Source organism: Lissotriton vulgaris, chromosome 1_1, assembly GCF_964263255.1.
Source record: "Lissotriton vulgaris chromosome 1_1, aLisVul1.2, whole genome shotgun sequence".
Taxonomy (NCBI): domain Eukaryota; kingdom Metazoa; phylum Chordata; class Amphibia; order Caudata; family Salamandridae; genus Lissotriton; species Lissotriton vulgaris.
In genome coordinates, this window is record NC_141685.1 from 1,753,533,979 (window position 1) to 1,753,559,050 (window position 25,072).

The window sequence follows — 25,072 nt, forward strand, 5'->3', positions numbered from 1 at the left end:
AGATCATGGTATTGGTAGTTTTGTTCTTTATTTTATTATCTTGAACAGCACACTTTGCTGTAATATTCAGCATGGACAAAACACATGTTGTCAAGGGCAGACATCTTCAGGACTACAATTGTAAATAGTATATTGTAAAGGGAGGAGTATTAGGATTAATAAACTGAATCACCTGTGCAAGGACCCAAGTTCCACCACGTGTCCTAATAGTTAGCGTGCAGGATAACAGGTCTTCTAGCTGAGGTGTGTAAGATCATCCATAGAAATAGAGAGTATCAGTCAAACTATACACAACATGCTCATTAGTACATAATCACCATAAGTGATTAGCACATCATATTATGTGCCCATGTATACCACATGGCAGCAGTTTCCCTACGCATAAGTCAAAATGTGCATCTCCCAAGTATTACCATACAGTATCACACTGGACTCATCTTGTTCGGTGGTAATTTAGTCAACACAAGAATGTTTCAAGAGCAATAAAGACATAAGCACATTATGCTCAAATTATCTATTACATATCCATCAGGGCAAGAGCTGTGGATATCAAAACATCTCTTACCCAATATGTGACTGTTAAATGTTTCAACGGTATTCAAAATCCCTGGAGGCAGGCATTGAAGTCCTTTTTCTTTTGAAGAACTGCAGCCATTTCGGCTTCGAGACCTCTTTTCTTGCACTCAACTTTCCAGGCGTGTTTTCCTGTGCCTTTTGTAGCCACTGCTCTCTTTTTGGGCGTCAGAGTTTTGGCTGATGTTGACTGAGCTGCAGTCTTCTTGTTTTTATCTACCTCCATAGTCTTTCGACACCGGTGTCTTCTCCAAGGCTCTCCCACCTGTGGTATACTTTCTATGGGACATGAGGGGTTCCGTTTGCCTTAACTTGCCTTTGGTCTGCAAGATTTTCAGCGCTGAGGCAGTCTTATGCGGCCTAGAATCTGAAAGTTTCAGCTCAAAGCTCACATCTTTTTCGGCGTTACCTGTGTGTCTTTCTCCTTCGGGGTCTGTTTTTTTTCCGACATGGATGATGACTCTTTTGGTGTCAGATCCCTCTCCTCTTCCGCTTCAATGGCTGCATTATCCTGGTCTTCGCTGGATAGTCTGAGTTCTCGGAGTGAAGTTTTTTCCTTCGGCCCCTGCATGGTATAGTTGGCCTGCCTTTATTTTTCTCATACCTTAAGCGTTTTTGGTTTGAACTCTTCGCAGGTGCCGGTCTTGTGGTATCTCGGAAGGTAGAGGTTTCACACCTGGCGGTTGTCCCTTTGGGGCAACTCATGGTGGCACTCCAGGCAGAAATGGACAGGTGTGTTCTCTGTTTTGCTCAGAGCAGAGGGCCCCCTGTCCGGGCATTCTCCATCCTCAACTCAAATTTCACTTCGATGTTTTTTCAGTGTAACTCAGTGGAATCTCTAGGTAACTCTCCCTACTTCGCTGTGGTAATGATCTTCCTTGTTTTCAACAAAATTCTGTTTTCCTTACTCTTCATCCCCTTGATTATTGGAAAACCTCAACAATGCTTCCAGACCCAATGGTGTAAAAAAAGAATATGAAGATGGCGACCAAGTGTGGGGGACTTTCAGGGAGGGCGTCCAACGTCAGGAGAGGCTAGAACAAGCACCAAATGGGGATTGTCAAAAAGGAAGAAAGACTACTATAAACAAGTAGAGTTCTAGACCCCAGCGCTAGATGGTGGAATAATGAACAGCATATGAATGCAGAAAAGATTCATGCTGCAAAACCCAGTCATCATCAATTTACCCATCCCCTCCCTCATCAGAACTCTGAATTGACATGATCCAGACCTCAAGCAGATTTTTTCTCTCTCTCAGCGACTTTTAGAGTCTGGCACCATATAACCATCCACATGTGGGAGGTCCCCTCCATCCAGCCGATGTGTGCTTTCATACTGAAAACACTATGCCATAACTACCATGATGCAGGAAAGAGGATACTGGACTATGCTGTTGTGACTGCCAGGAAAAAAGAGCATAATCCAAGGGACAGAGCTAATGTGAACAGAATCTCTCAGTGGAGCTTGCAAAGTCCAGTGATCGCTCTTTCGGTTGCTTAGTACTTGAAAATAATGTCTAATATGCTCCAATCCTTATTATAGTTGCACCCACATTTCCCCCATTTGTAGATGCTACTCCTTTTCACTTTCATTTCAAACCAACTATGGTATCCCTTTATTAGTGGTGGTTGTCTGGTTATGGTTAAAAAGGGTTCTAAATTAGGTGTTAGAATATAATGTTCCTATTAACCTAATAATTGGTCAACATGTTTCAGCCCTATATCTAACAGCCTCTTGGGTCAAGCTGCCTCTTACTATTTGGGCTGAAGAAGGTGCATGAGATAGCTATGGCCTATCACTGCCTCACTCCCCCGTTCCAATTACCTCTAACTGGGCTACGTTTATATACATAAATGTATGTAGGGACATTTAAAAAACGCAAAAGTAGCTTTGAAGCAGTGTAAGAACTCAGGTGTATGATCAAGGTTGTTTAAACAGAGGCAGTTTACCAAAGAGTTCCTATAGGGTGGGGTGTATATTTGCTAGTACAGATGAATCTTCAGCTGGTTTCTCAACTGCAGGAGGGTTGGGGCAGCTCTTATTTTGTTTGAAACACTGCTCCATATCAGTGCTGTCTGTTTTCCAATTTCTTTCAGATTTTTTGCTCCCTTTCAGTGAAGTCCCGGCCCTGAAATAGCACAGCTCGCTTTCGGTGAGCTCACTATCAGTGGTTAATTGCCTGTCTAGGTAAGTCAGAGGTGACCTACTAGGCGAATCAACTGGTCTTGGCAGGAGGTGCAGCTTGTGAGATTCCTTCAGCTATAAGCTGGTTAGGTTTGCTCCCACATATGGTAAAGTATGTCAAGGTGTGTAGGATGCCTTTGAAGGGTGATAAATTAGTGTTGGGTAACCAGTGGAGCTAAGCACCAGACGGTGCATCATTTTTCTGAAATGTATATTCAAGAGGAAAGGTTTTACTCTTCTGAGAAGTAAAAATTGGCACCAAGCTGTGTTGAATTCACAGGTGATGCTCTTTGCTTCAAGTACTGCATTCACTTGCCTCAGGTTCTTTGCGATTTCCTCCAACAGCCTTGTTCTGCACCATTTGATCTCCCATTACTGTCCACCTTTGTGGACACCTGCCTTTTTGTCCCATAGCAGCCTTTCCCTGTCCTCTCACCACTTCCTTGTGGGATTTCCTTACTGCTTGTGATCCCACACATCCAACACTGCAAGTATCAGCCTCTGCCGTTCTTGTTGTCACCTTGTAGTCAGCCTCGGCCTATAAGAAGGTTTGTATAAGTGAGCAATACATCATGAGAAATGTATAAAAGGGGTACCAATTCATAAAGTATACTGTTTAAAAGAGGAGCTCTACTCTTGCGCAGAGCTGCTTTGTTACTAACTTGCCTGTTTATAAAGTAAAGATAAAGGCTTTGTATATAAACAAAACAAATCTAACCAAAGAAGAACTACATGAGCAATCTTGAGAGCAAATTTGTTGACACAGGCAGTGTCACAAATTAATCAAGAAGTGGAGCACTTGTAAGAATTCTTGGTGGTAATTTGCATTTCAAACATATCAAATCAACTGGGCTTTCCTGCCTTTTAAGCAAACATATTCACACTGCAATTCATAAAAAAATGTAAACTACTAACCTCTTCTTCAATAGCGAAGAGCTTGACAATATTCTTGTGATTAAGTTTCTTTAACACTTCAAACTCCCGGTCTTGAACATCATGGGGACGCAAGAAGCTCATGCTATTGAACACCTTCACAGCATATAAGTCACCAGTTTTCTTATGAAAGAAAATACTTAATGTTAAAAAAGTGGTTTTGATAATGTGTGAAGCAAAAGGTCAATATCAAATACAAGCATTGTTTTATCTGCATGCCCCACTAACATAGACATGTCAGCTAAGAGACATGTTCAAGCTGAAGTGATCTGTTCTCAATAGCAAGAGAACAGTTCCTAAATGATCAAACCACTGTTGCCTTTGGATCTATCATTAAGGGGTATACAACGTACACATAGTAACTGTATGGCTAAGAAGTGGATTTTAGCGTGCACATCGTGACAAAGGATATAAGAACTGATGCAATTTGAGACAGAAGGGGTGCATATGGCAATACGTTTATTTTATTATTATTTATATTATACTAATATAAATACATAGTTTAATACAGCACTAACTAGGCCAACAGGGCATCAGAGTGCTTTGCAACTAAATACATAAGGGCAGATAACAGCTGAAAAAATAATGAGGCAAACCATAGGAAGAAAGCACAGTGGATTTTTTTTTAAATAATGTGGAAGAACCATCAATTTATATATATATATATACATAAATATATATTTATGTAAATATATATATTTAGCTATATATGCACACACACACACAGAGTTGCTGCAAATGTGGCACTAAGTATAACATATTAATCATGAAAGAGATCGATAATCATATTAAGATGACCCGTAAGACAGGAGTAACACTATCTTATTATTGTTCAAGGATTGCTGAGTAGTATGCACTAATCTAAACATGGGGCACAGGTCCACTTTTATACAAAAGAGACAACAGGCCACTTGCTCCACACCATGTGCAGAATGTCTTCTATTGAAGTCCCTTTTCTAGCTCATTTGCGGTAAGGGTTTTGATGGCTATTATGACCACTTGTACTAATAGTTGAAACTAGTCATTCCATTATTCCTTCTCAAGGTGCTTTCCCATCCACCACCACCTTCACTGTAGCACGGAGCCCATGATCTCCTCTCTGCCAGAGGTTACCATCCAGGCCTTTTAATTGTCCATTTGGAGAGGCAAGTATAGATGTAGGTTGGTCTGAGGTACATAAATTATTTATTTATTAGGTACATATTCACTGACCTGTTCATCTAGCCAGTAACTCTCCTATTTCTTCATGCATACAGCCACTTATTAAGTACAATACATTCACTCAACCAACCCGTTCATTAAGCCTTCTATCCATCCACCTATTCTTCCAAGCACTGGTCAACACTCATCCAGCCACACCACCATTTATACATCTATCCATCAATACTCACCCATCTGGCCTCATCAATCTACTCATGTTCCCTTCCACACAATCGGTCACACACCCATTAAAACACAAACACTTGCACATAACAGTTTGACCATATACCTACTCATATGCCCCACACATACATTTGCCCATTCACACTCACTCCTCCATCCACTTCCTCAAACCAACCATTTAGCCCTTCATCACCATTCTCTGAAAAAACATTGATTCACTCACTTAAATGATCAACCTAAACAAACAACTAGCCCACCAATATACAAAACTCATAATTTTCATAGCTGAACACAATATTGTAGGTGAGCACTTCAGATCTACTCAGGCAGAGAAACCAAACCTCACTGATCCTCACCCTGTTTTTCAAGCACAAATTTAAAACCCATTAAACTCCAATTAAAGTCAGTCTTTAAATATGTGTTTGTGTGGTGGACGTAATCCCTTCCGTGCTCCCCAGTGCTGCCGTCGGTCAACGGCCGACGCAGCCCCGCCCACCCTTTAGAACGCCCGCACCGCGGCGGAAAAACCAGCGCGGTTAAGGCGTTAAGTGGTAAGTAGGTCAACAATAACAACGAGCATCACAGAACACCAACCGTAGTAGCTGCCCAATCCAAAATGTGTAGATCCCTTTTTTTCTTTACAGACTAAAAAAAATATCTAAACATATCTAGTCTGACAAAGTCATCCATTCTATTATTGCCACAAGCTCTGACCATACAGCTACCAAAACAGAACAAAACGTTAGACAGGTCCCTGAAACTGCAAAGCTCTTCAAGAAACCCTCCTCACTATTATTTCATTAATAATGCTCACTACACATCAACTGCTTAGTTTAAGATTAAGATTGCCTCCCTGAAGGTGTAATTGATTTAGGTCCCCCAGACACCAGTACCTCAGAAAGAAACAAAATACACCAGCTAATCAACGCATAAAAGATCCATACAAATAAAGGATTATTAAAGGAACCTAGATTTTCGCAGATGATTCTGTAGCTTAAATGGAAAATGCTCAGTTATTAAAAGAGGGATATAAACTGCAAAGTGTGTCCATCACACTTTTGCAGATTAGACTGTCACAATAGGGTTTGAGACAGATTACCTGTCTGCATTGAGATTATTGCTGAACTGATTAACTAAAACAGTTTATTCTCATATGTATCAACACGTTCTGTACATGACCTACTTACCTATTCCGAACTTTCCAGAGAAGGTCAAATCAAAGTCAGTGTGATTAGGATTACCGTGCACACTGGAGTGCTACCTTGTGGGACAACCACTCGAACTGGTTCCCATTGTGAACATATGTATTGTCCTGAGAACCCTGTGGAGTGGGTTATCATGTGTGTGTAGATGAAACACAAGTACACCACTGGCTATCTGGGAAGAAATTTAAAAATGGAGTTCCACAAATACAGAATTGGGAGAATCAAAAGGATTTAATCAAATGTTTTGAAGGGGTCTCAAACACAGTTATGTTTTATGGCAATGAAATCCGAATGACAAAAAAACAGTCCTTGAGTCTATTCAGTGTCAGTCAGACTATGAGAAACCCCTGTAGTCTACAGGCATCCTTATCCAAATTGGTTCGCTGAGTAAAACAATACTATGAGTCAATGGCAAAACCTGCAATTACCCCCCGCATCCCCCATAAAAGCACAAGTTGTGCGACCATCAGTTTGGAACAATATGTTTGAAGTCTCCTTGTTAGGAAGACATCTCAAATTAAAGTGCTTAGAGGAACATCATTTGCATTTCATGTACCTTGAATCGAGAACAAAACGCCGCAAGAAATGCAACAAATTAATCAGCTAGAAGCTTTCAAAAGGGGCAGTAAAGATCTTGTTGATGGGTAGTGACTTTATGTGAAATGCTGTTCCAAGTTTATTAAGGTTTAGACTCGTCTTTAAAACAAAAATACATAAAACAGTTCAAAATGTTTACATTAAAATTGTCCCCTTAATGTTTACATTAACACTGTCCAATTACCACATCCCAATTCTTCCAATACAGACTCCATCTTCTTGTCATACCCCAGTCCCCAAACACTTAAATGTACTTCCCCCAATACAAACCCTTCTTCCTTAGCCCCTCAAACTATGAAATATTTGGGTAATTAATCTTCGCTTAAGGCTCCTTACATCACTAACCTAGGAATTATTTTTAAACATTTTGCCAAGGCACATGCAACATCTAACAATTCCATGTTCAACACATGTGCAAGTCTATTATTGTGATGTTTTCGATCATTTATTATAAAAAGCATTTTTAGAATCAAGAGCAGAGTCCTGTAATAATGCAATCAATTAAAAAAATGTACATAAAATTTTTTAAACATCAATTCACATGTACAGTTATTCTCAGCACCCAAAAAAACATTACATTTCTAAGCCCTTAGGTATCGGACATTCAAAGCCACCAGGAATTTTAATAGTGATAAACGTAAATGGGCATCTGGAAAAGCTGATGTGTTCGGGAATACCCTCCTATTTTCTCAAGATTCTAGCATATAATTTTCAGAGGGTCGGTTCCTTACACCCCACATCGGCCAATCTAGAGTCCCTCCTGCTAGCAATATTTAACTCCCCTCTCGAAAGGTGGGAGGCCTCAGTCACCTTAAATGTCTCCATTTTTGGGGTCCCACAATGGTACCAAACCTATTTCTGACCAGCACCACCCATCTTAAACTGGACTGCTACTTTCTGTACCTCAGAGGAACAAAGTTTATCCCAAAATCAGAGGGTTGCTTAGTGGGCCAAGAAATTCCAGACCTGCAGTTTCCCTTCCAGTTTTCCTTTCCGTCACACTTTTTGAGAGATCTAGCAGTTTTTTCAAACACTTGTTTTCACATCTCTCCCAACTTCCCTCCATAATTGGGGATACCAACTTTACCCAGTAAAGACACTGAATGGGTACCCTTGCGCCATAGCCTGTTAACAGGAGAGATCAAGATGGACCACCAATGTATTCTTATTCTCATATAGTTGCTACTGCCCAGATCTCCACCTCTTATTTATATAGGGCCCAATTCAGTTTTTTAAATATTTGTAGGGCGATACGACCTCCACATCCTATTACCCTGGAACCACTTAAGTTGTTTGGATTTTTTCCCATAGGTGATTATTTTCTATTTCCCCAACTTCACCTTTACATTGTTTTAGATTGTTTGCCTCATATTAACCATTACATTTATTCACGTTCTGCTATAGGCCTACTTGGGTCAAATCTAATACTGCCAGATCATCTACCTAAAAGTAGGCACAGCATATGTCTACCCCCTATTTTCATCAAAAACGACTGAGTAGCAGCCAGCACCCCTGGGAGATCTGCTGAGAACTTAGTAGTGGCCAAGAGACATCCCTGCCTTAACCTATTTCCTAGAGGTATTCTTTCGGAGAGGGCATTGTCAAGGCCAAGCTCCACTTGAGCTCAAATTTGAGAATGAAATTCCTGCAGATTACCAAAAAACATATGGCGATAACCTGCTGTCGTAATTTAGCTCAGAGTAAACTGCAATCTACCAAATCCAAACCCGAGCTAAAATCAACAAAACAACAAATCAAGCTTCCAGTTGTTTCATTCGCCTTTTGTCCCAAGGCCCAGAAGCTGAAGCAATGATCTATCATTGAGTACCCACGCTTGAAGCCCCCATGTTCCATTCGGACTATTTCATTATACTCAATCCAATTCTTTAATAAAGAAAGAATTACCATGGAATACAATTTTGCACCAACATCTAGCAAACCTATCAAATGGTAGTTACCACATACATCCATCGCCCCCTTTTTATGTAGCAGTTTAATTACTGCACCCTTAAAGCAGGCCGAGAATATACCTGACTTAGTTATAGCTATAAAAATGTTTGAAAAGAATGTTTCCCACCCCATAGGATTAGACTTTATCACAATTGCCGGGAGATTATTTGGCCCAGCAGCTTTAGTCAAATTTACGGAGGCTATCAACTTAGCTATACACTGGTCAGTTATCCCTCACAGTTATCTCCATAGCCTTACATTATTGCTTAAAAAAGTTACCCAATCGGTGTCTGGAACGATACATCTTATAGGGGGACATCACATTGCTACACCCCCATCTGGACTAACTTCCAGAATGTTCTTGTATCTTTATCCTGGAGGTTGCTAGTCAAGAGGTTCTAACATGCCTGATAACAGGTATGCTCCTTAGTCCTGACCAGGGCCTCATACTCTATTTTTTCCAGTTGTACCACTCAATCTTATTTGTAGGATCCTTGGAGCGCCTGACCTTCCTACTTTCCTTAACTGCTTCTGAGCCAGTAAGCACTACTTATCAAACTACAGCTGTTTAGAAGACCAGTAGGGCGTAAACTTTTTTGCTTTCTTATTACATAGCCTTACTATTGAGATTAAATGATTAAGTACTTCAGCAATGGTTCTGAAATATCATTCCTGGACTTAAGAACCTGTGTCCCTACCAAACTCCAACTCATTAAGGATTTTCTACTGCGTTAATTGAGCCATATACCTTTCATCTATTCTTGTTGTTAAGCGTTTTGGGGGAAAACTACTTTCATCGGGATCGCCCTCCCCCTTGTTAATGGAATTGCAGCTATGATCATTTTTAAGCCTGGTGTTCACTGCCCCTTATTCTTAACGCCTCAAACCCTGTGCAGAGGTGAAAGAGCCACGCTTGTATAAACATATCATTTATTGGAAAAAGCTTGTCCCCGTGTAAAAACATTTGGGCTGCCGGCAAATCTCCCTTACTTGTCTGAATGATTCTTGCACCTTTACTACATTTAGTTGAAATCTAAGTCATAAGGCCACCTGCCTAGGACCTATTTTAGTTCCTGTTTTTTCAAACTGCATGAACCCACATTGATGAATCAGATCACTCATGAACCAGGCCTCCTGGAATTATCTCGCTCCTCTCCTATATTTGTGCAAGATCTGTTGTTCTTATTAAGCTACTCAGCCCGTGAACATTCGAGGATATAGGCCCCAAGCTTGGAGGTGCAGCGACTCCCTAGTCCAACCAGTCCCCCAACCCCAAGATAAGACTCTCTCCCTATCAAGGCTTAGACACGCATCTCTATTGGAGAGTGGGATAGGGTCTATCACTCCCTCTCTTAAATGGGCTGGAATGGGTACCTTAAGTGTACCTCAATCAAAACCGCACCACATGGGATCAGAGAGGAATTACCTTCCCTGCCAATTACCGGATTTAATCGTTCCAGATTTAGGCCTCCATGATTTGCAAGGAGAGGCAATTCTGGATGAGGGGACTCTACCTCAATTACAGGTACACTTATTAAGCCATGTTTATTGAGCTCATCACTAGCCTCTAGTACAAGGTCTACAAAAACTGGGAAACTCAAATTAACCTTTGTGACTGCTCTACCCGCTTTGAATTGAATAAAGGCTATGTACTCAATACCCCTTGATGTAACCACCTCCAGTCCCCAACAGGATGAGAATGCCCTTAATAAAAATGACCTATTTAGTGGCTTCCTTTTATTCGTTTTTTCCCTTTTTGGGTCACCTCCAAGTATACATATTTTACCCTAGCTTCACTCTGGCATGAATGTACCCAGTCTTGGGCTCATTTTATGTCTGGTTGCCAAGAAGCTGGCATTCCTTGGCTTCAAGACGTCTTGGGAATCCTTACTGGCTGCAGGGGAAGCTTTATTCCTTGACTGCTTTGCAAGGTGTTAACCCTGCTCTTTAGCCTAGAACCAAACAGCAATTGGGCAGAACCTTCCTTTACCTTACATTTAAACCTTTTAATCACCCCCTTTTTCCTACGAGTCTGTCCCTCTGGTCACCCGTTGGCTCTTTGCAGGGTACAGCTGTTCTACTTGGCCTTCAACTGACCTATACTTCTGATTGAGAGTTCTGAAACTTTAAGGCCAGGCCCCATCGTTTTCACACATTTAATGAACTCAAGCTCCAACTCAGACACCACCCGTAATTTTGTCTCCTGAATTTCCGAGGAGGTCCAAAGTTTCCTTTTCCAGGGCTTCTAACAGCTCCTGGGGACTCCCTCACTGGGGAAACCACATATCCTACATTTGCAGAGTCTTACAACGCAGAGGGCTTAAAACGTTTACACGCAAAGTCCTTTACTAAAACCGCCAGAGATTTTGGTGAGAAATGCGCTTTATCAACTGCAGGGGTACAATCAGCTCCAGCTTGGATTACTTTATCATGGCGCGGAGACACAAGATCTAACAGGTCTCTTGTTGTTGGTGTATTAGTTACCATCCCACCTGCTTTTCTGCCTTTTACTGTTCTCGAAGGTTTTAAGCCTTTTTGTTTTTAGAGGAGGCATTTAAAAACAGTCTCATACTAGGCACAAATAATCACCAACCTCAACAATCTGTCACTTCAGCAGGTTGTACTTACCTCCTCCTCTTGCCCTTTGTGACTTAAGCTGTGGTGGGGTGCAGCGGCACTGCCGTCACCAACCCCCCTATGCCATTATTTATGTTGGCTATTGGACTACCCAAGGACCTAAAACTTCAGAGGTCTTCTATATTTCCCCCAATTAACGGGGGTTCCCACTATATTACGTGAACCAGCCCTCACTGGTGTCCAAATTAAGCTTCCCACTTTTGCTGGGCAAACACAAGCCCCCAACTCCAGCCAGCTGCCAGCTACGATAGAGGGCTGTCCCAGATCCACACAATGTGTCTATCTGTTCAAACAGGGAGGCCAGGTGTAGGTAATGTTCAATTTTTTGGCAGGCACAACTGATCCTGCAAACCATAACAATACAATCTCGCAGTGTTTACACTTTTCAGTTGTTTTTCCATATCAGTGAAGAGGAATGGGGCGGACAGGCGGACACAAGCAGGGAAGCTCAGCGCACAGCAGCACACGTCACGTGTCATCAAAATGTTCTGCAAAGCTGTAGGTCAACATTAAATGCAGTTTTTCCCTGTGAGAACAGCACAGTACAAGCATACATAAATAGTGTCCTTAGTTTTTCTTTTCTAGAGTCAGCGAGCATTCGCTGCTCTGAGGGATGTTGTTGTAGTGGAGTAGGGCATAGAAGCCCAGCCCACTCTCCGCCCATATTTGCCATTGGCTTGTGTCGTTGTCCTTCCTAAATGCTGGCTCCTGATTCATAAATAGGCTTGTTAGTCCTTCCTTAGTACCGCCTTCTCTTTATTTGTCACCTCCCATGGCAACTGGCCCTTTTACTTCGGTTGTTACACTGTACCTGTTATTTAGTCTTTAAGCACTATTTTCTTTATCGCGTTTCTCCTACTGCAGGCACGACGTGTTTTGGTACCTTCTTTACAACTCCCGCCTCCGTCCAGTTTGTCCGTGCCTACTTTACCCCACACGCCCTGTCCGCGCCTTCTTTACTCCCCTCCAGTTGTCTGTGCCTTTAGACGCTACTCTACAAACACAGCAACCCACGATGAGGGCACCTACATTCTCTCCTACCATTACACTACACAACGGTTCTTGGGACTGACCTTTTACCTAGTTTTGGTACTACTTACAGGACGTGGGGTTTTCCCTGAAAACTAGCCTCATCCATTATGCATGACGATTCTTGGGAACTCAGCACAACTACCATCTCCTACATAATAACTATGCATAATGGTCATTCCTTCCGTCATCCTAAGTCCGACATGACACAGCATGGTAGAAACCCTGAGGGTACCTCTTTGGGTATATAAACGCTATATCTTGCTGGGGTAGGAAGAGGAAAAGAAGGACCTCCATGCTGACACACAAAATGAGGTTCCTGCATGCAGACACTACAGTTCGCAGTGGTCTGACATCCCTCGCGGGTTGTCCATCTCGAGACCAAGACGGGGTCCCAGTCTCTCACTTCAGGTAATGGGGTTGACTTTATCCTAAAGAGATTCTTGGCTCCACACCTACATATATTCTAGGTACACTTGGGTACATCTAGTTAGGGTTGCATAGTATGAGTACGCATTTTATTGTCATGTATTTTTATACCTGCCTGTGTTTATCGTTTTAGCACTATGGTAGAAATTTACCATCCTTTTACTCTGTTGGTGCTTATAATCATTTATATCCGTTTCTGTCTAATGGTTGCTTCAGCACTCCTATGTTACACTAGAATGAGGATGGTTCAATAAATACTTATTGAAATTGTCTCCACCGTTTTATTCTGTGTATCTCTCTGAGACAAAGTGAGCACGAGTGACTGAGCGAAACATACTGTATTGTTGCGACGATCCCGGATGGGACAGAGTTCTCATGTCCGATAGTTGACAAGAACTATTCTCTCCTTGGTAAGAGGCGTTTCTGTGAACTAGCTGGTAAACAGGCAAACATACCCGGTGGGGGTGTCTGGAATCAGTCTGGACACAAATACAACAGTCTACGTTGTCTAAACGAGCAGATCCTATGTAAGTTCATAGGAACTACACGACAGAGGGCTAGGAGTACCCTGGCAAATAACTATCTACTATGGAATGCTCCACCACCAAAAACACATAGAAGACGGTTCTGCCATTTCTTTCTCTAGTTCTGCAAGTATGTGCAACTCACCCAGCCTATTGCCAAACCTACCACAACTATCTTTTTTGCCCCATTCTCTGTCTAGCCCATTTAATCATTAAATGACTGTGCTCAAACACTGGACTTCTAAATTCCACTGGCATCTACACCCAATCCTGCCATGTTATATAACTTACATATTCTGCTAGACTATATACTAAATCAGGGTTCTACAAAGTCGGTCCTGGAGGGCCAGATCCATGCCAGATTATTAAGACAACCACATTTATATAAATTGGGATATGCAAAAAATCTGGCATGGATCCATCCCTCCTGGACCGACTCTAGAGAACCCTATATTCAATAATGTAATGAGTTAGCAATCCCAGTACTAAAGAGAATCAACTAAGTACAACTTACTAAGTAGACTTGCCCTGCCTCTTCTTTACACATTTAACTGTAAGTTTGCAGATTGGGCTACAACACATTCAGGCCAGGAAGGCTTAAATGATGAATGAGCATAAAGATGCTTTTATAATTTAAGAGAACCGAAGGCGAGATTATGGACTGCTGCTTCTTATCTGCTATGATGTCACAAAATGTAGCTTCCACATTTCCCTTTACACATACATTTCTCTTACCAGCTGCCCACATTATTAGAATAAACAAAGGAAAATAACGCTGCAACATAGTGGATGTGCTGCAGAAATGAGCCATTAGGCAAAGCATCTGAAATCGACAGATGTAGGAAGTACAAGACCCCAGAGAGGCTTTGTCAGATAGGCAGCAAGGCTGCCCTGACCGGAACTCGTTGAACAAATGCATTGGGCATGTACATCCACATGTACCCTCGGACTGTCCTGTTACCCAGATTTCTGGGCTGAGGAGACTCATCTTACTTAGCACGAAAATGGCATAGCTGGGTCTTCTTAAGGAATGGGGTGGCATCAGTCAACAGCAGAAGCTTGTCAGGCGGGTTGCACGCTAGCTAAAAGGTATAGATCACGTAAATGGTGTGCAGCAGCAGGTTGCTCATTTCCCCAGTGGTGAAGCAGAATGGATCATTGCTCTATTGTGGAGCGTGAGGTTTACAAGGCAAGAGGCTCCCTCAGAAATATGAACAGATTTGGAAACTGTGGGCGGAGTGCTCAATAACTAGACACATAAACCCGGCCACATCACAAAGCCAAATTTCTTGGATAGGTCATATTTGCACCTCAGGTTTGTACTTAGAAGCACCACAAACCTGGGAAGTGTGTACCAATCCCAGCCCAGTGTTGACCTAATCTATTAAAGGGACCGAAATTCACAATGTCAATTTTGTGGCTCCCATATCGTGTGTCAATTGCATGTTTCGTGGTTAATGTACACCGTCAATATAAACTCATAGGAAAAAAAGAAAGATATGCCACCAGCAGAAGTACAGTATTTAGTGTTGCACCTGGGACAACCTATAATCCAGCACCCAACCTCTGTGCCTCAGGTCTAGTTCCTCTTTCTTTCCCACCTATTCTGCCTAAGCGTCCAAACTTTGCATAATATTTTTGGACTACTTCGCTAACACAGCATTACTAAGTTCCTTTATTTGCCTAATTATATTTTGCTGCTTGATCAAAGCAAGAACCGGTGCCTGTATCTTTGGCGAACAAAATACTGCAAATAATTTCCTAAAACTGCTGACAGCCGTTTCAAAATGGACATCTGCAGGAGCTGTGCTTCTATCCTCCCTATCTGTGGACTTCTCTTAGGTTCGGACACACCACAGAGGGCTCGGGATTGCATGAACAGCAGTTTGGGGTAGTAGTCGAATGCATTTTTCCAAGGTATTGTGCAGTATTTATCAGAAACTACTGCTTTATAGGGGGACAGTAAACAGCCATGGATTAAATTATGTATGCCAGAGCTTTAAACGACCAAGGTTATGCAACACGTGCCTCAACCAACACTAATAACGAAACTCGTGACTGAACATGGCCTGGGAGTAAACTTTATCCACGCGGTGCACACTGATGAGAAGTCCACTTTCGGTTGCATTTCTGCATGGGAAACACCTTCCTTGCAACAGCTCCATACAAATAGCCCGGTTAGGGCAAGCCCTCTCTACGGAGAGACTACAGAATGTGCTTTTTCGCGTTTTTTTGGTCGTGTGTGTTTTTTTATTTAATGGAAGTGTTCAATTTTAACTTTTAGATTGAAAGTAAACTCTGGTCTTGCTCCACTAAGTTAAACTAATCGCACTGTATTTTGTTTCTCAAAGGGCAAAGGAAACGCACTTCCCTGATGGTTACATGCTTTCACAAAGTTTAAAATCATGTCTTCTCCGAGGTCGACATAAACCAACATATTCAGAGAGCACCTCTTCCACTAGTTTCATAATTTCAATTGTGGAACATGCAAGTCAGCAAAAAAATGTATATTCAAACTACCAACACCGAAGTAAGTTTCATTAAATATCGTGATGGGCTTCAAACACAAGTATCTTTTTCCGTTTAAAATTCTGGGGAGTGAGTGATTAAAAGAGTCAAGAGGTAAGTATTTGAAAGCAGATAGTCGTTCCAGATTAGAACATTTTTACTGGTGTGTTTGCTAATGCACCGATGTTTTTTATATGAAACATTTTACAATTTCTTAAGGCCAAATGTACCATGGTGGAAATTCCGATTATTTAGATGCAAATGATTCCTACTGAATCAAATTGCAGCATACCATTTTTTGAACTTCGATCAGGTATCTCAATCAGAAAAAAATATGGGGCTGATTCACCAAGGTAAATAAGTTCAGTCTTAAATGTAAGTTTACGTCCAAATTTACCTAAGGTCGATTGCACATAAAACAATCTATCAAAACATTTAAGCAACCGTAGCTTTAAAATTCTCATAGTATCGCCGCTCGAGAAGGCGGAGATTCTTACTGTCAATACCTATATCCAGACTCTCTAACAGACAACAGAGCGCTCTTTGTCGCAGCACCTAGATTTTGAAAATTTTTGTCTCTGGTCCCAACTCTGAATCCTGCCTCAGAAAATCCAGCAGAAAAATGCTGAAAACCAGGCTTTTAATCTAACAAACCAGGATTCAATCTATAGATCCTACACAGTTAACTGTTTTCTTTCAGGCAAAGTCACAGAATTGAGCCCATAAAGTGCAAAGACTATATGTATGTGCGCTAAAAGAGCATTTCGAACATGAATAGCTAGGAACCATTAACTTAGTATCTGCCCAATCTGGAAATACAGTTTCGCTCGAATATGCTCATCCAAAAGTCTCCTATAAATACAAGCACTGGCAAAGCCAGTCGGGCTGCCAGCCTTTTAGTTTTTCAATGCTGGTTTATCATGTTTTCTTAAAATACAATGTTATGGGAGTTTCTGGGCTCTCGTCAATATTTTTTAACACAGACATTGCCTTAGTCCCTGGCACTGAAGGGAACTGCTTCGTGTGTGGATGTGCTCCTTCTAAAAAGAGTAGAATGCCATTACAAAGAGTGAAGTTATGCAATGGCGGATGTGGGCCAACCCACTGCCACAATCTGTATGCTATAGGAGGTGGAAAAAAAACATGAATGAAACACCAACAGAGGAAGTGGGCTGGCTGAAAGCCACTATAAGTAAAAAGAAACATGTTCCATGACATCATTTATGACATCACTGATGGCATCTAAAATGACATCATTGATGACATCATTCAATGAGTGTGTTAGTTTCTTTTTATAATTTACATAGTGGTGGGTAACTACCACATTACTTTTCTACCTAACTTTGTACAGCTTGTGTTCAGCTAATGGGTGTAAATGTTTACAAAACGCATGTGCTCCTAATGCATTATAAGTGTGTAGAGGTATTGAACATGGTATACATCTTTGTATTGAAAAATAACTGTTTGCAGATGGCAGTTGATGACTTGTGGCCAGTATGTTTCACACAAGTATTTTGCTTCTGCAGAGAACGTTTCCAACAGGGTAAAGATTCTACATAGTAGATACTAGGCATTGTAAGCTGCCTTGAATTGTCTAAGCACGACAATTACTACGTACCATACTAACCCTATGTGCCTGTGCTTATTTGGCTTCAGAAGATGGGCTGTCTGTAAAGTTTTCACAATAGTATGAAGGCTGCAGGTAGTATGATCTTTAACTCTTTCAGGACTTGGTTATTTCAAGCAAATAGTGTTTCATAGACTGTACACTTTTCTTACCAGATAATTTTTACTACTCTGTGGAGTATTTCTCATGAGAGTTTCACTTTCTACAAACAAATTCACTTCTCAAAGTAGGGGGCTGATTAGGATGGCGGACGGATCATACAGGCGGTGGCGATCTGTCCGCCATCCTTGCCCGTCCGCCACCTATTTCCCCCCGCCATATTACAATGGCGGGGGAACCGTGGTGGACGGGAAGACTGTCCGACGCTTTTCCGCTGCGGTTGCCTTGCGACCGCGGCGGAAAAAGTCTAATATGGTGGCGGTGTCTATCAGACACCGCCAGCCATATTAGGATGGGCTTAGGGGAATGCCTTTCCGTGGCGGCAATGCCGCCACGAAAAGGCATACGGTCCATGCTTTGGGGGCCCGTTGCGGGCCCCCAGGGTGAAGGAGGGGGTGTGAGGTGCACATGGGGGGTACCTATGGTACCCCCCTGCGTTTCAAAATACAACATGGCAGGCACCGCGCGGTGCCTGTCATGTTGTGCTCTCAAACGCACAACATGCATTTTTTGCATTGCCCGCCAGGATGCACCCGCCACTGTGGCGGGTGCATCCTAATTCAAGGCACGGGATAGGATGGCGGACAAACTTTGTCCGTCCGCCATCCTAATTGACCCCTAGGTTCGGTGACTGTGAGGTTTGATACTGAAAAAAGCTGTCCATAGTAGGGCATTAATTTAGGAACAGACGTTGAGTCTCTTGATAAACTTGGTTTTCTCTGAACAGTTTAATACATATTGAACACCGTGTGTTATAAGGGTTCCTCATATACCTGTGGTTAATTGTTCGTGCGAACTAGGCTACCTATGAAATTTATGGTACAGGGACAATGACACAGGCACATAACGCATACTTTCTACACCCAATAGAGTTGTGTCTGTGATGGCATTAATGATGTTACATATGATTCCAAGCTATTTTGAATTTAATATCAGACCTCTAATGCCATACTAGTTTATAGAGGAATGTGTGCAAAAGAAGATCAGATGATGTCATCAGTGAGGTAATCAGTGATGCCCCAGAGATATCTGATCCGCTTGCAGGCAGCCAACCTCACACTGGGCACGGCCTTTCGTTTCCCGCTGCGTAGGGCTATTGCTTGTGCTTTGGTTTGGCCTGTGTTGCAGCCAGGCCTTGCTTTCAACTACCTGCAGGCAGCTTATCCACACTGTGTACAGACTTTGGCCGTGCGCAGTGGGTGGTCAGAGGGCTTGGCCTAGTGGCAGGCCCGGAGGCCAAACCCCCAGCAGGCTGTCAAGTGCACATCGAGCACAGCCTTTGCTTAGGGTTGGTATTCGAGCCTCGGGGACCCCATCCCCGGGGTCAAATATAATAAAACAGGGGTGGTAAGGCCACCCCTCCTTGAGCCTTCTTAGGCCCTGGGGTCCCATCCCTCGGGCCATAACAATAAAAGAAGGGTGGCTGTGTGCCCCCCCTTGAGCCCCATTTAGCCCTGACCCCATACTCCAGGGCCTTACATCTTTTAGAGGACGGGGGTCACGTGGGACCCCCTCCCCATCCCTCTTTAGGCCTTGGGGAAATTATTGGCACGGGCCTAAAGTATTTTAAAGGAGTGACAGACCCTGTGTCCCCCCTTCCAGAGACTTATTAGGGCCTGGGAACCCCAACCCCCAGGGCCCTTTTTCTGGGGGGGGGGGTTTAAAGAGGGTGGGTGGCCACTTGGCCCCGCTTCCCTGAGACTCATTAGTCCCTGGTTACTCCACCCCAGGACCTTATGTTTTTAAAAGGGGAGGAGGGCCAAGTGTGCCCCTCCCTAGCCTCATTGGGCCCTAGGGACCCAATTCCACCAGGGCTTTTTTTCATTTTGTTTTTTAAAGGAGTATCGCACCCTGTGGCCCCTCTCACAGAGCCTTGCTGAGCTTCATTAGGCCCTGGGTACCCCACCATCAAGGCCACGTGCCCCCCCTCCCTTTTTGGCAGGTGGGCCCCCTGAAGCCGATAATGGCTTGGGAGGGGGCCTCAATTAAACAATGAAGCCTGAGAGTCTGACTCCGCTGAAGAGAATTAGCCCAACGAAAATAAAGCACCTTGGAATACTCCATTTATGAATTGTCACTCCAGCGAGAGTCACTTGAGCCTCTTGCAGACTCAACCGTCCAGATATACAGCATAATAGTTTTTACCCTTAACTTCTATTTTTTTTAAACTACTAAACAGATTTACACCAAATCACAGAAAGCGCAATCCACGGACCAAGATCTAACTTCCTGCCAAATTTGGTGTAATTCTGTTAAGAAGTTTTTGCTGTAGCTCTTCTTAAAAAAAATTTCAAAAAGTCTCTGAAAAATGCATGGAGTTTTTCTGTTTTGAAACCCCCCTTTTCTAGCCCCTGAAACTTTCCATATTCGAACCATGCAAATAAAAGCACTGTTTGGGAAAGTTTTGTGGAGCTTCGTCAAACAGTGCCAAACTTATGAGGAACACGATAAATACATTTCCTATGGGAATGCTGTCCTAACTATAACTAACCATAGGCGACTGCACTGGGATATGGTGCTATATAAAATATATATGTAGATATAAATATATTTATAATACTTACTGGCAGTCGCCAGTAGGTAGTTAAAGTTAGAACCATCTTTCCATAAGAAAAGCGTTGTTTGACTTCCCTATGTCTTTGGTGCCATTTGACGAATCTTCACAAAATTTTCCAAAACACTTGCCTTGGTCCCCTTCCAAGAGAAGTTTTGGCGTGTCCCAGAAAGAGGGGGCCGCATTTCCAATTACAGAAGAGGGCAAAACAGGGGGCAGAAAAACAAGTAGAAAAGGCAAATTGGAGTGCAAAAAAATGAGCAGAAAAGGCAAAACAGAGCAGAAGAGGGCACAACAGGGAGCACTCAGACACCCCCACACTCACTCAGAGACTCACACACCCACTTAAAAGACCCAATGAGACATTCCTACACCTGCTCACAAACCAATTCAGAGTCTCATGCACCCACACACAGACTCACCCAGGCTCATGCACTGATTCAGACCCACTCAGAGGCTCATGCACCCACTCACAGACCCACTTTGAAACTCACGCACCTACTCGTAGACCCACTTAGACACTCACGCATCCACTCACAGCCCCACTCAGACTTATGCACTCAATCACAGACCTACTCAGACACTCACACACCCACTGATAGACTCACTCAGACACTCGAATACCCACTCACAGACCTACTGACACATTAATTCACACATTCACTGTCAAAGGTTAGTGGTTACAGTTAGGAAATACAATATAAAAAAAAATAGAAATTCACTTAATAAACCAAAGGTTACAGGGATGTCGTAATTAGGAAACATTACAAAAAAAGTAGGGACATTATAGTTCAAATATAGACTTTGAAAAAAAAAGCAAAGGTTACCGAGAAGTTATAGTAGGGCTCAGATTTCACGTGTACAACACCAGTAAAATTCAGCAGTTATAGTTAACTGCTGAACTAACTATAATTTACGCCCCCACAATGCACTGCTTATGACCTCACGTATTACATCACCCATGACATGGTCAGTGACATCACTGATGACATCTCAAATGACATCACATTAAGTAGGTAGAACCCAGGAGGAATGCACAGATAAATAAAGTATATAAGAGAAGTAACAGCCCATGTTAGGAATGAAAAGATATATTTTTTTTAAAAATAAGGTGCGCAATACGATTCCAGGAGAGCTGGATACATGCCAGTTTTTCAGGATTACTTCTTATCAGTAAAATTCGTTCCGTTTAGATTCATAAAAGGTTTCATTTCTGATGTGGAAATCCGTAAAATCTGGTATGGATCCAGCCCTCCAGGTTCTACACTGAACAAGGATAATTTTATCGACATGCACAAAATCCAGAGAAGGAACATTTTATGTTAATGTTACTTTCTTATTTTTCTTTCTCTCCCCTCTTTCTTTTTCACTCTTTTCTTTCTCTTTCACGTTGTTTTTCTTTCTCTCGTTCTTTCTTTTAATATTTCTTTTTGTTCTATCTTCTGTTTAAACTTTCTTGCAGTCAATGCCAGACTGATTGACCTTTTAGGTCTGTGTTAGCCAAGACCTTTTGATTTTATACTATGTGCATAACATGGTTAATTATAGAGATTTTAGCTAGACTTCATCCATTAATCTGTGGTTGTCGTATTTTTCTTCCACCCACTCTAGCATGCATTTAGGGGCAATGTATCAGGCAACTTCAGCCATTGGCTGTCTTTACCACGAGTTACAACATGCCAGCCTTTCACAAGGAATACACCCACACACAAAGTAGTTCGTTTCAGGGGCAGGGAGCGCTATGGTCATGTGTGTTTTTTGAGGCCGTAAAGCTTGTTTTTCCTGTAGCAAGTGATTTTTTTTTTTTAGATTGATGAGGATCCGGCCTATTTCCAAAGTTTTGCAACACCATGGCCAGACAAGAATTACCAGAAGGCTGGAGAACAATGTCAGATCTATTGGCTTTACCAATGTGTGTTCTTTTATTGCACATAGATGTGTAGCTTTGATGGGTCTTCTTTCAAATACGATCAAATTAAATACCATTATTCAAAGCTTTCCTAGTATTACTGATGTCAGTTCCCATTGTCTTTTGTGATAATTCTTTATTTTTGGGCCCTTGGAAACAACCTGTAAGGTTTTTATGTCACTAGAGAGCAAGAGGATCAAACCAAGGAATCTGACACTTCTGTTAAAATCATCTCAAAAAAGCCATATTATCAGACTTTATTCGGATTTCTTAGGAACCTTACCACAATAAGGAGTGAATTGCTGAGAGATGGCATATGGCTAAAAAAAGTTTTCCACCAAACCTCTCTTTCTGCACTTTTAAGAGCGCAGACGTCTGAAAGGATGGGAGTGCTTTATCTGACTGAAAATAAAGCCAGGGGTGTTGCTACTAAAAGATTTATCAGCCACTGGAGATTGCAGGGAAGTAAGTTTTAAGTGGATCAATTTAGGAACACCTGCCAGCAGCAGGAACTTACGCACCACTGAATACAAGGCATCGTACAGTCAGTCAAGGAGAGATCATGATGGCTGAGATGCTAAGATATTTTCTCTCTGAGTTAGGTAGGGTCTAATTTTACACTATGGCCGGGATGCCTGTCACCCCCTCCCAACACAATCCCCAAGGATGGGAAGACGGACGCAGTTCTTGAACTTTTGGAAGGCGGGAGGGAGTTACCCTCCCGGCCGTATTTATTAAAATATGAAACAAAATTAAAACATTAAAATAACAGTTTCATATCATGTACAATTTTCATTTATTACATTTCGATGAAGACATGTTCTTTGGCTATCCTTAACAAATCTCTAGTACAGAGGATTTCCTAGCCGAGTCTAACATCCTGCCAATGCATACTTTCTAAATTAAAATTGTACATCCTAACATTACGGGCCAACGGCAAGGTCGCAACCGGTGTCAGATCCCTACTACCAGAACTCTCCCCCTCACGGTGTGAGGGCGGGCGCGCAGAGGACTGTACCTCTGTGCCAACTCCAATTTCCCTTGTCTTGCGGGGGCCCCCTATTTTAACTCGACGCCATCTTAAGGGTCGTCCGAGGACTCGTGTGAGGTGTCCGTAAGAAGGTAGCGTGGACCCCCCTCCCACCCCACACTGTCTACCATATCCGCCGTCGCAGATATCCGGGCCCCAGGAAATTCGTAGGAGGGGCATCTAGCCGCCTCCTCCCCTGGAAGAGGCCTATGACCGTCTTCCCTTAGGCGACCCATAATTAGTGGGTGCCGCCTCCCCGTGTGAGGGGCTAATGGCCGCCTCCCCCGGGCACTCCCATCCATATTGGGTGGCGCCCCCCCTCTAGGGACCTTGAAATTACTGCTCACCGATCATGACCTTACCGCCCGACCAAAAGAATAAATACGACATTTGTTTAACTATTAAGGGAGAAAATTTACACTGTCTATAGCAATCTCGGTTACTACTACTAGACATTCTTCATATCAATAAACTCAGACCGTTATCGTCTGCTAAACCAAAGGAGAGAAAATGTTAACAAACAAATTCCTTTATTTGCAGAACTAAACATCATCCTGGTATCGATCGAAGCATATCACTTTATTGCAGTACTAACGTTGCCATAAGGGGCTGGTGGGTGGGTCAAAATTGCTCCTTGTTCCGTCGAGGGCTCGCGTGCAACGAGTGGGTGCAGCTTCCAAGCACAGGAACAAGAGGATGCTTCTTCGGATTCCCGCTCTCTTTATTCTTCTCCGGGAGGGCGTGTACCCTCCTCCGATACGCCTCCTGGGCGTGGCCGGTGATGTAGGTGTCTAGGACAACCCTTCCTGGGCGGGAAAAGGCGCGCCCCGGCTACGCCACTTCGGGCATACCAGCCGTGACACGCCCCCCGCCCAAAATGGTTTCCCGGGGGGATCCGGGCCCCCTACCATACGTTCGGGGGGACCGAGTGGTCGCCCCTTTCCAATCTCGTGGCTCACTGCAGATGTAACAGAGAGGGTAGATACACAGAAGCTTTCCAAGGCCTAGACAGTTATGGCCAGGGTGAGGTCTCATGCTGGCCTGCAAAATTGGCCTGCAAAATTTTAGCTCACTCCGCCACCCCAGTTCAGACAAAGATGAGTAGATGAGCCGTTTCAAGGCCAAGCCATGAATTCAGTTTTTTGCAAGCCCCAGTACAGTGCATTGCAGTCAACGGGGTAAAAACCAATAAAACATCTAAGAAAACCAGGGCACTGACTCCACCGTAAGCCTCCATTCGAAGATCTCCAAGTGCAGCTAGAAAAACCTACTTTGTATACATAATGAAAAACAGTAAATGCTCTGCCAAGCTGTCTCACAATGCAAGAACGTGCCATATATGATGGGAAGTGTGGGCATGGATGCTTGTGCGTAAGAGTATTTGTGTGTGCAAGTGAATATGAATGAAAGTGTGATAGAGTGTATGGAGCTTATAAATATTTATATTGGGAACATAAGAGGTAAAATGTGGAATATGTTTTACAAGTTATTTTCTATTTGTCCACAATTTTACATTTGCTTAGTAGTAGGTCTTTGGAGAACTAATGTGAAAGCAAATGCACAGAGAAACTGTAATCATTATAAACAAATATTATTTTGATATCTTTCACTTTAAAACCTTTCGAAATTTAATATGATGTATACAAAAGGTAGTAGATGCCCTTAAAGGCAGTCAAAGTTTGTGTATTCTGAAGTGCTTTGGAGGCTCAAGTGTGTTCCATTTAATTTGAAATGTTGCCTTCATTTGAAAATCTTGCCTTTTTGAAACTAAGTACTTCGTCTGCCTCAGTAGGGTTCAAGTGTCTTAGTGTTTATTACTTTACTGATTTTCATTTTTGGAC

At 42.6% G+C, this 25,072-nt stretch overlaps 1 protein-coding gene across 3 annotated transcripts in view; it reads right to left on the minus strand.

The window, feature by feature from the left end:
- Nucleotides 1-25,072, minus strand: part of TBK1 (TANK binding kinase 1) — a 431,625-nt gene that overhangs the window by 328,993 nt on the left and 77,560 nt on the right. For all 3 annotated transcript variants that reach the window (XM_086919050.1, XM_086919051.1, XM_086919052.1), the window contains exon 3: nt 3,673-3,813. In XM_086919050.1, the coding sequence (XP_086775176.1) occupies nt 3,673-3,813 (141 nt within the window). The remainder of the gene's footprint in view (nt 1-3,672; nt 3,814-25,072) is intronic.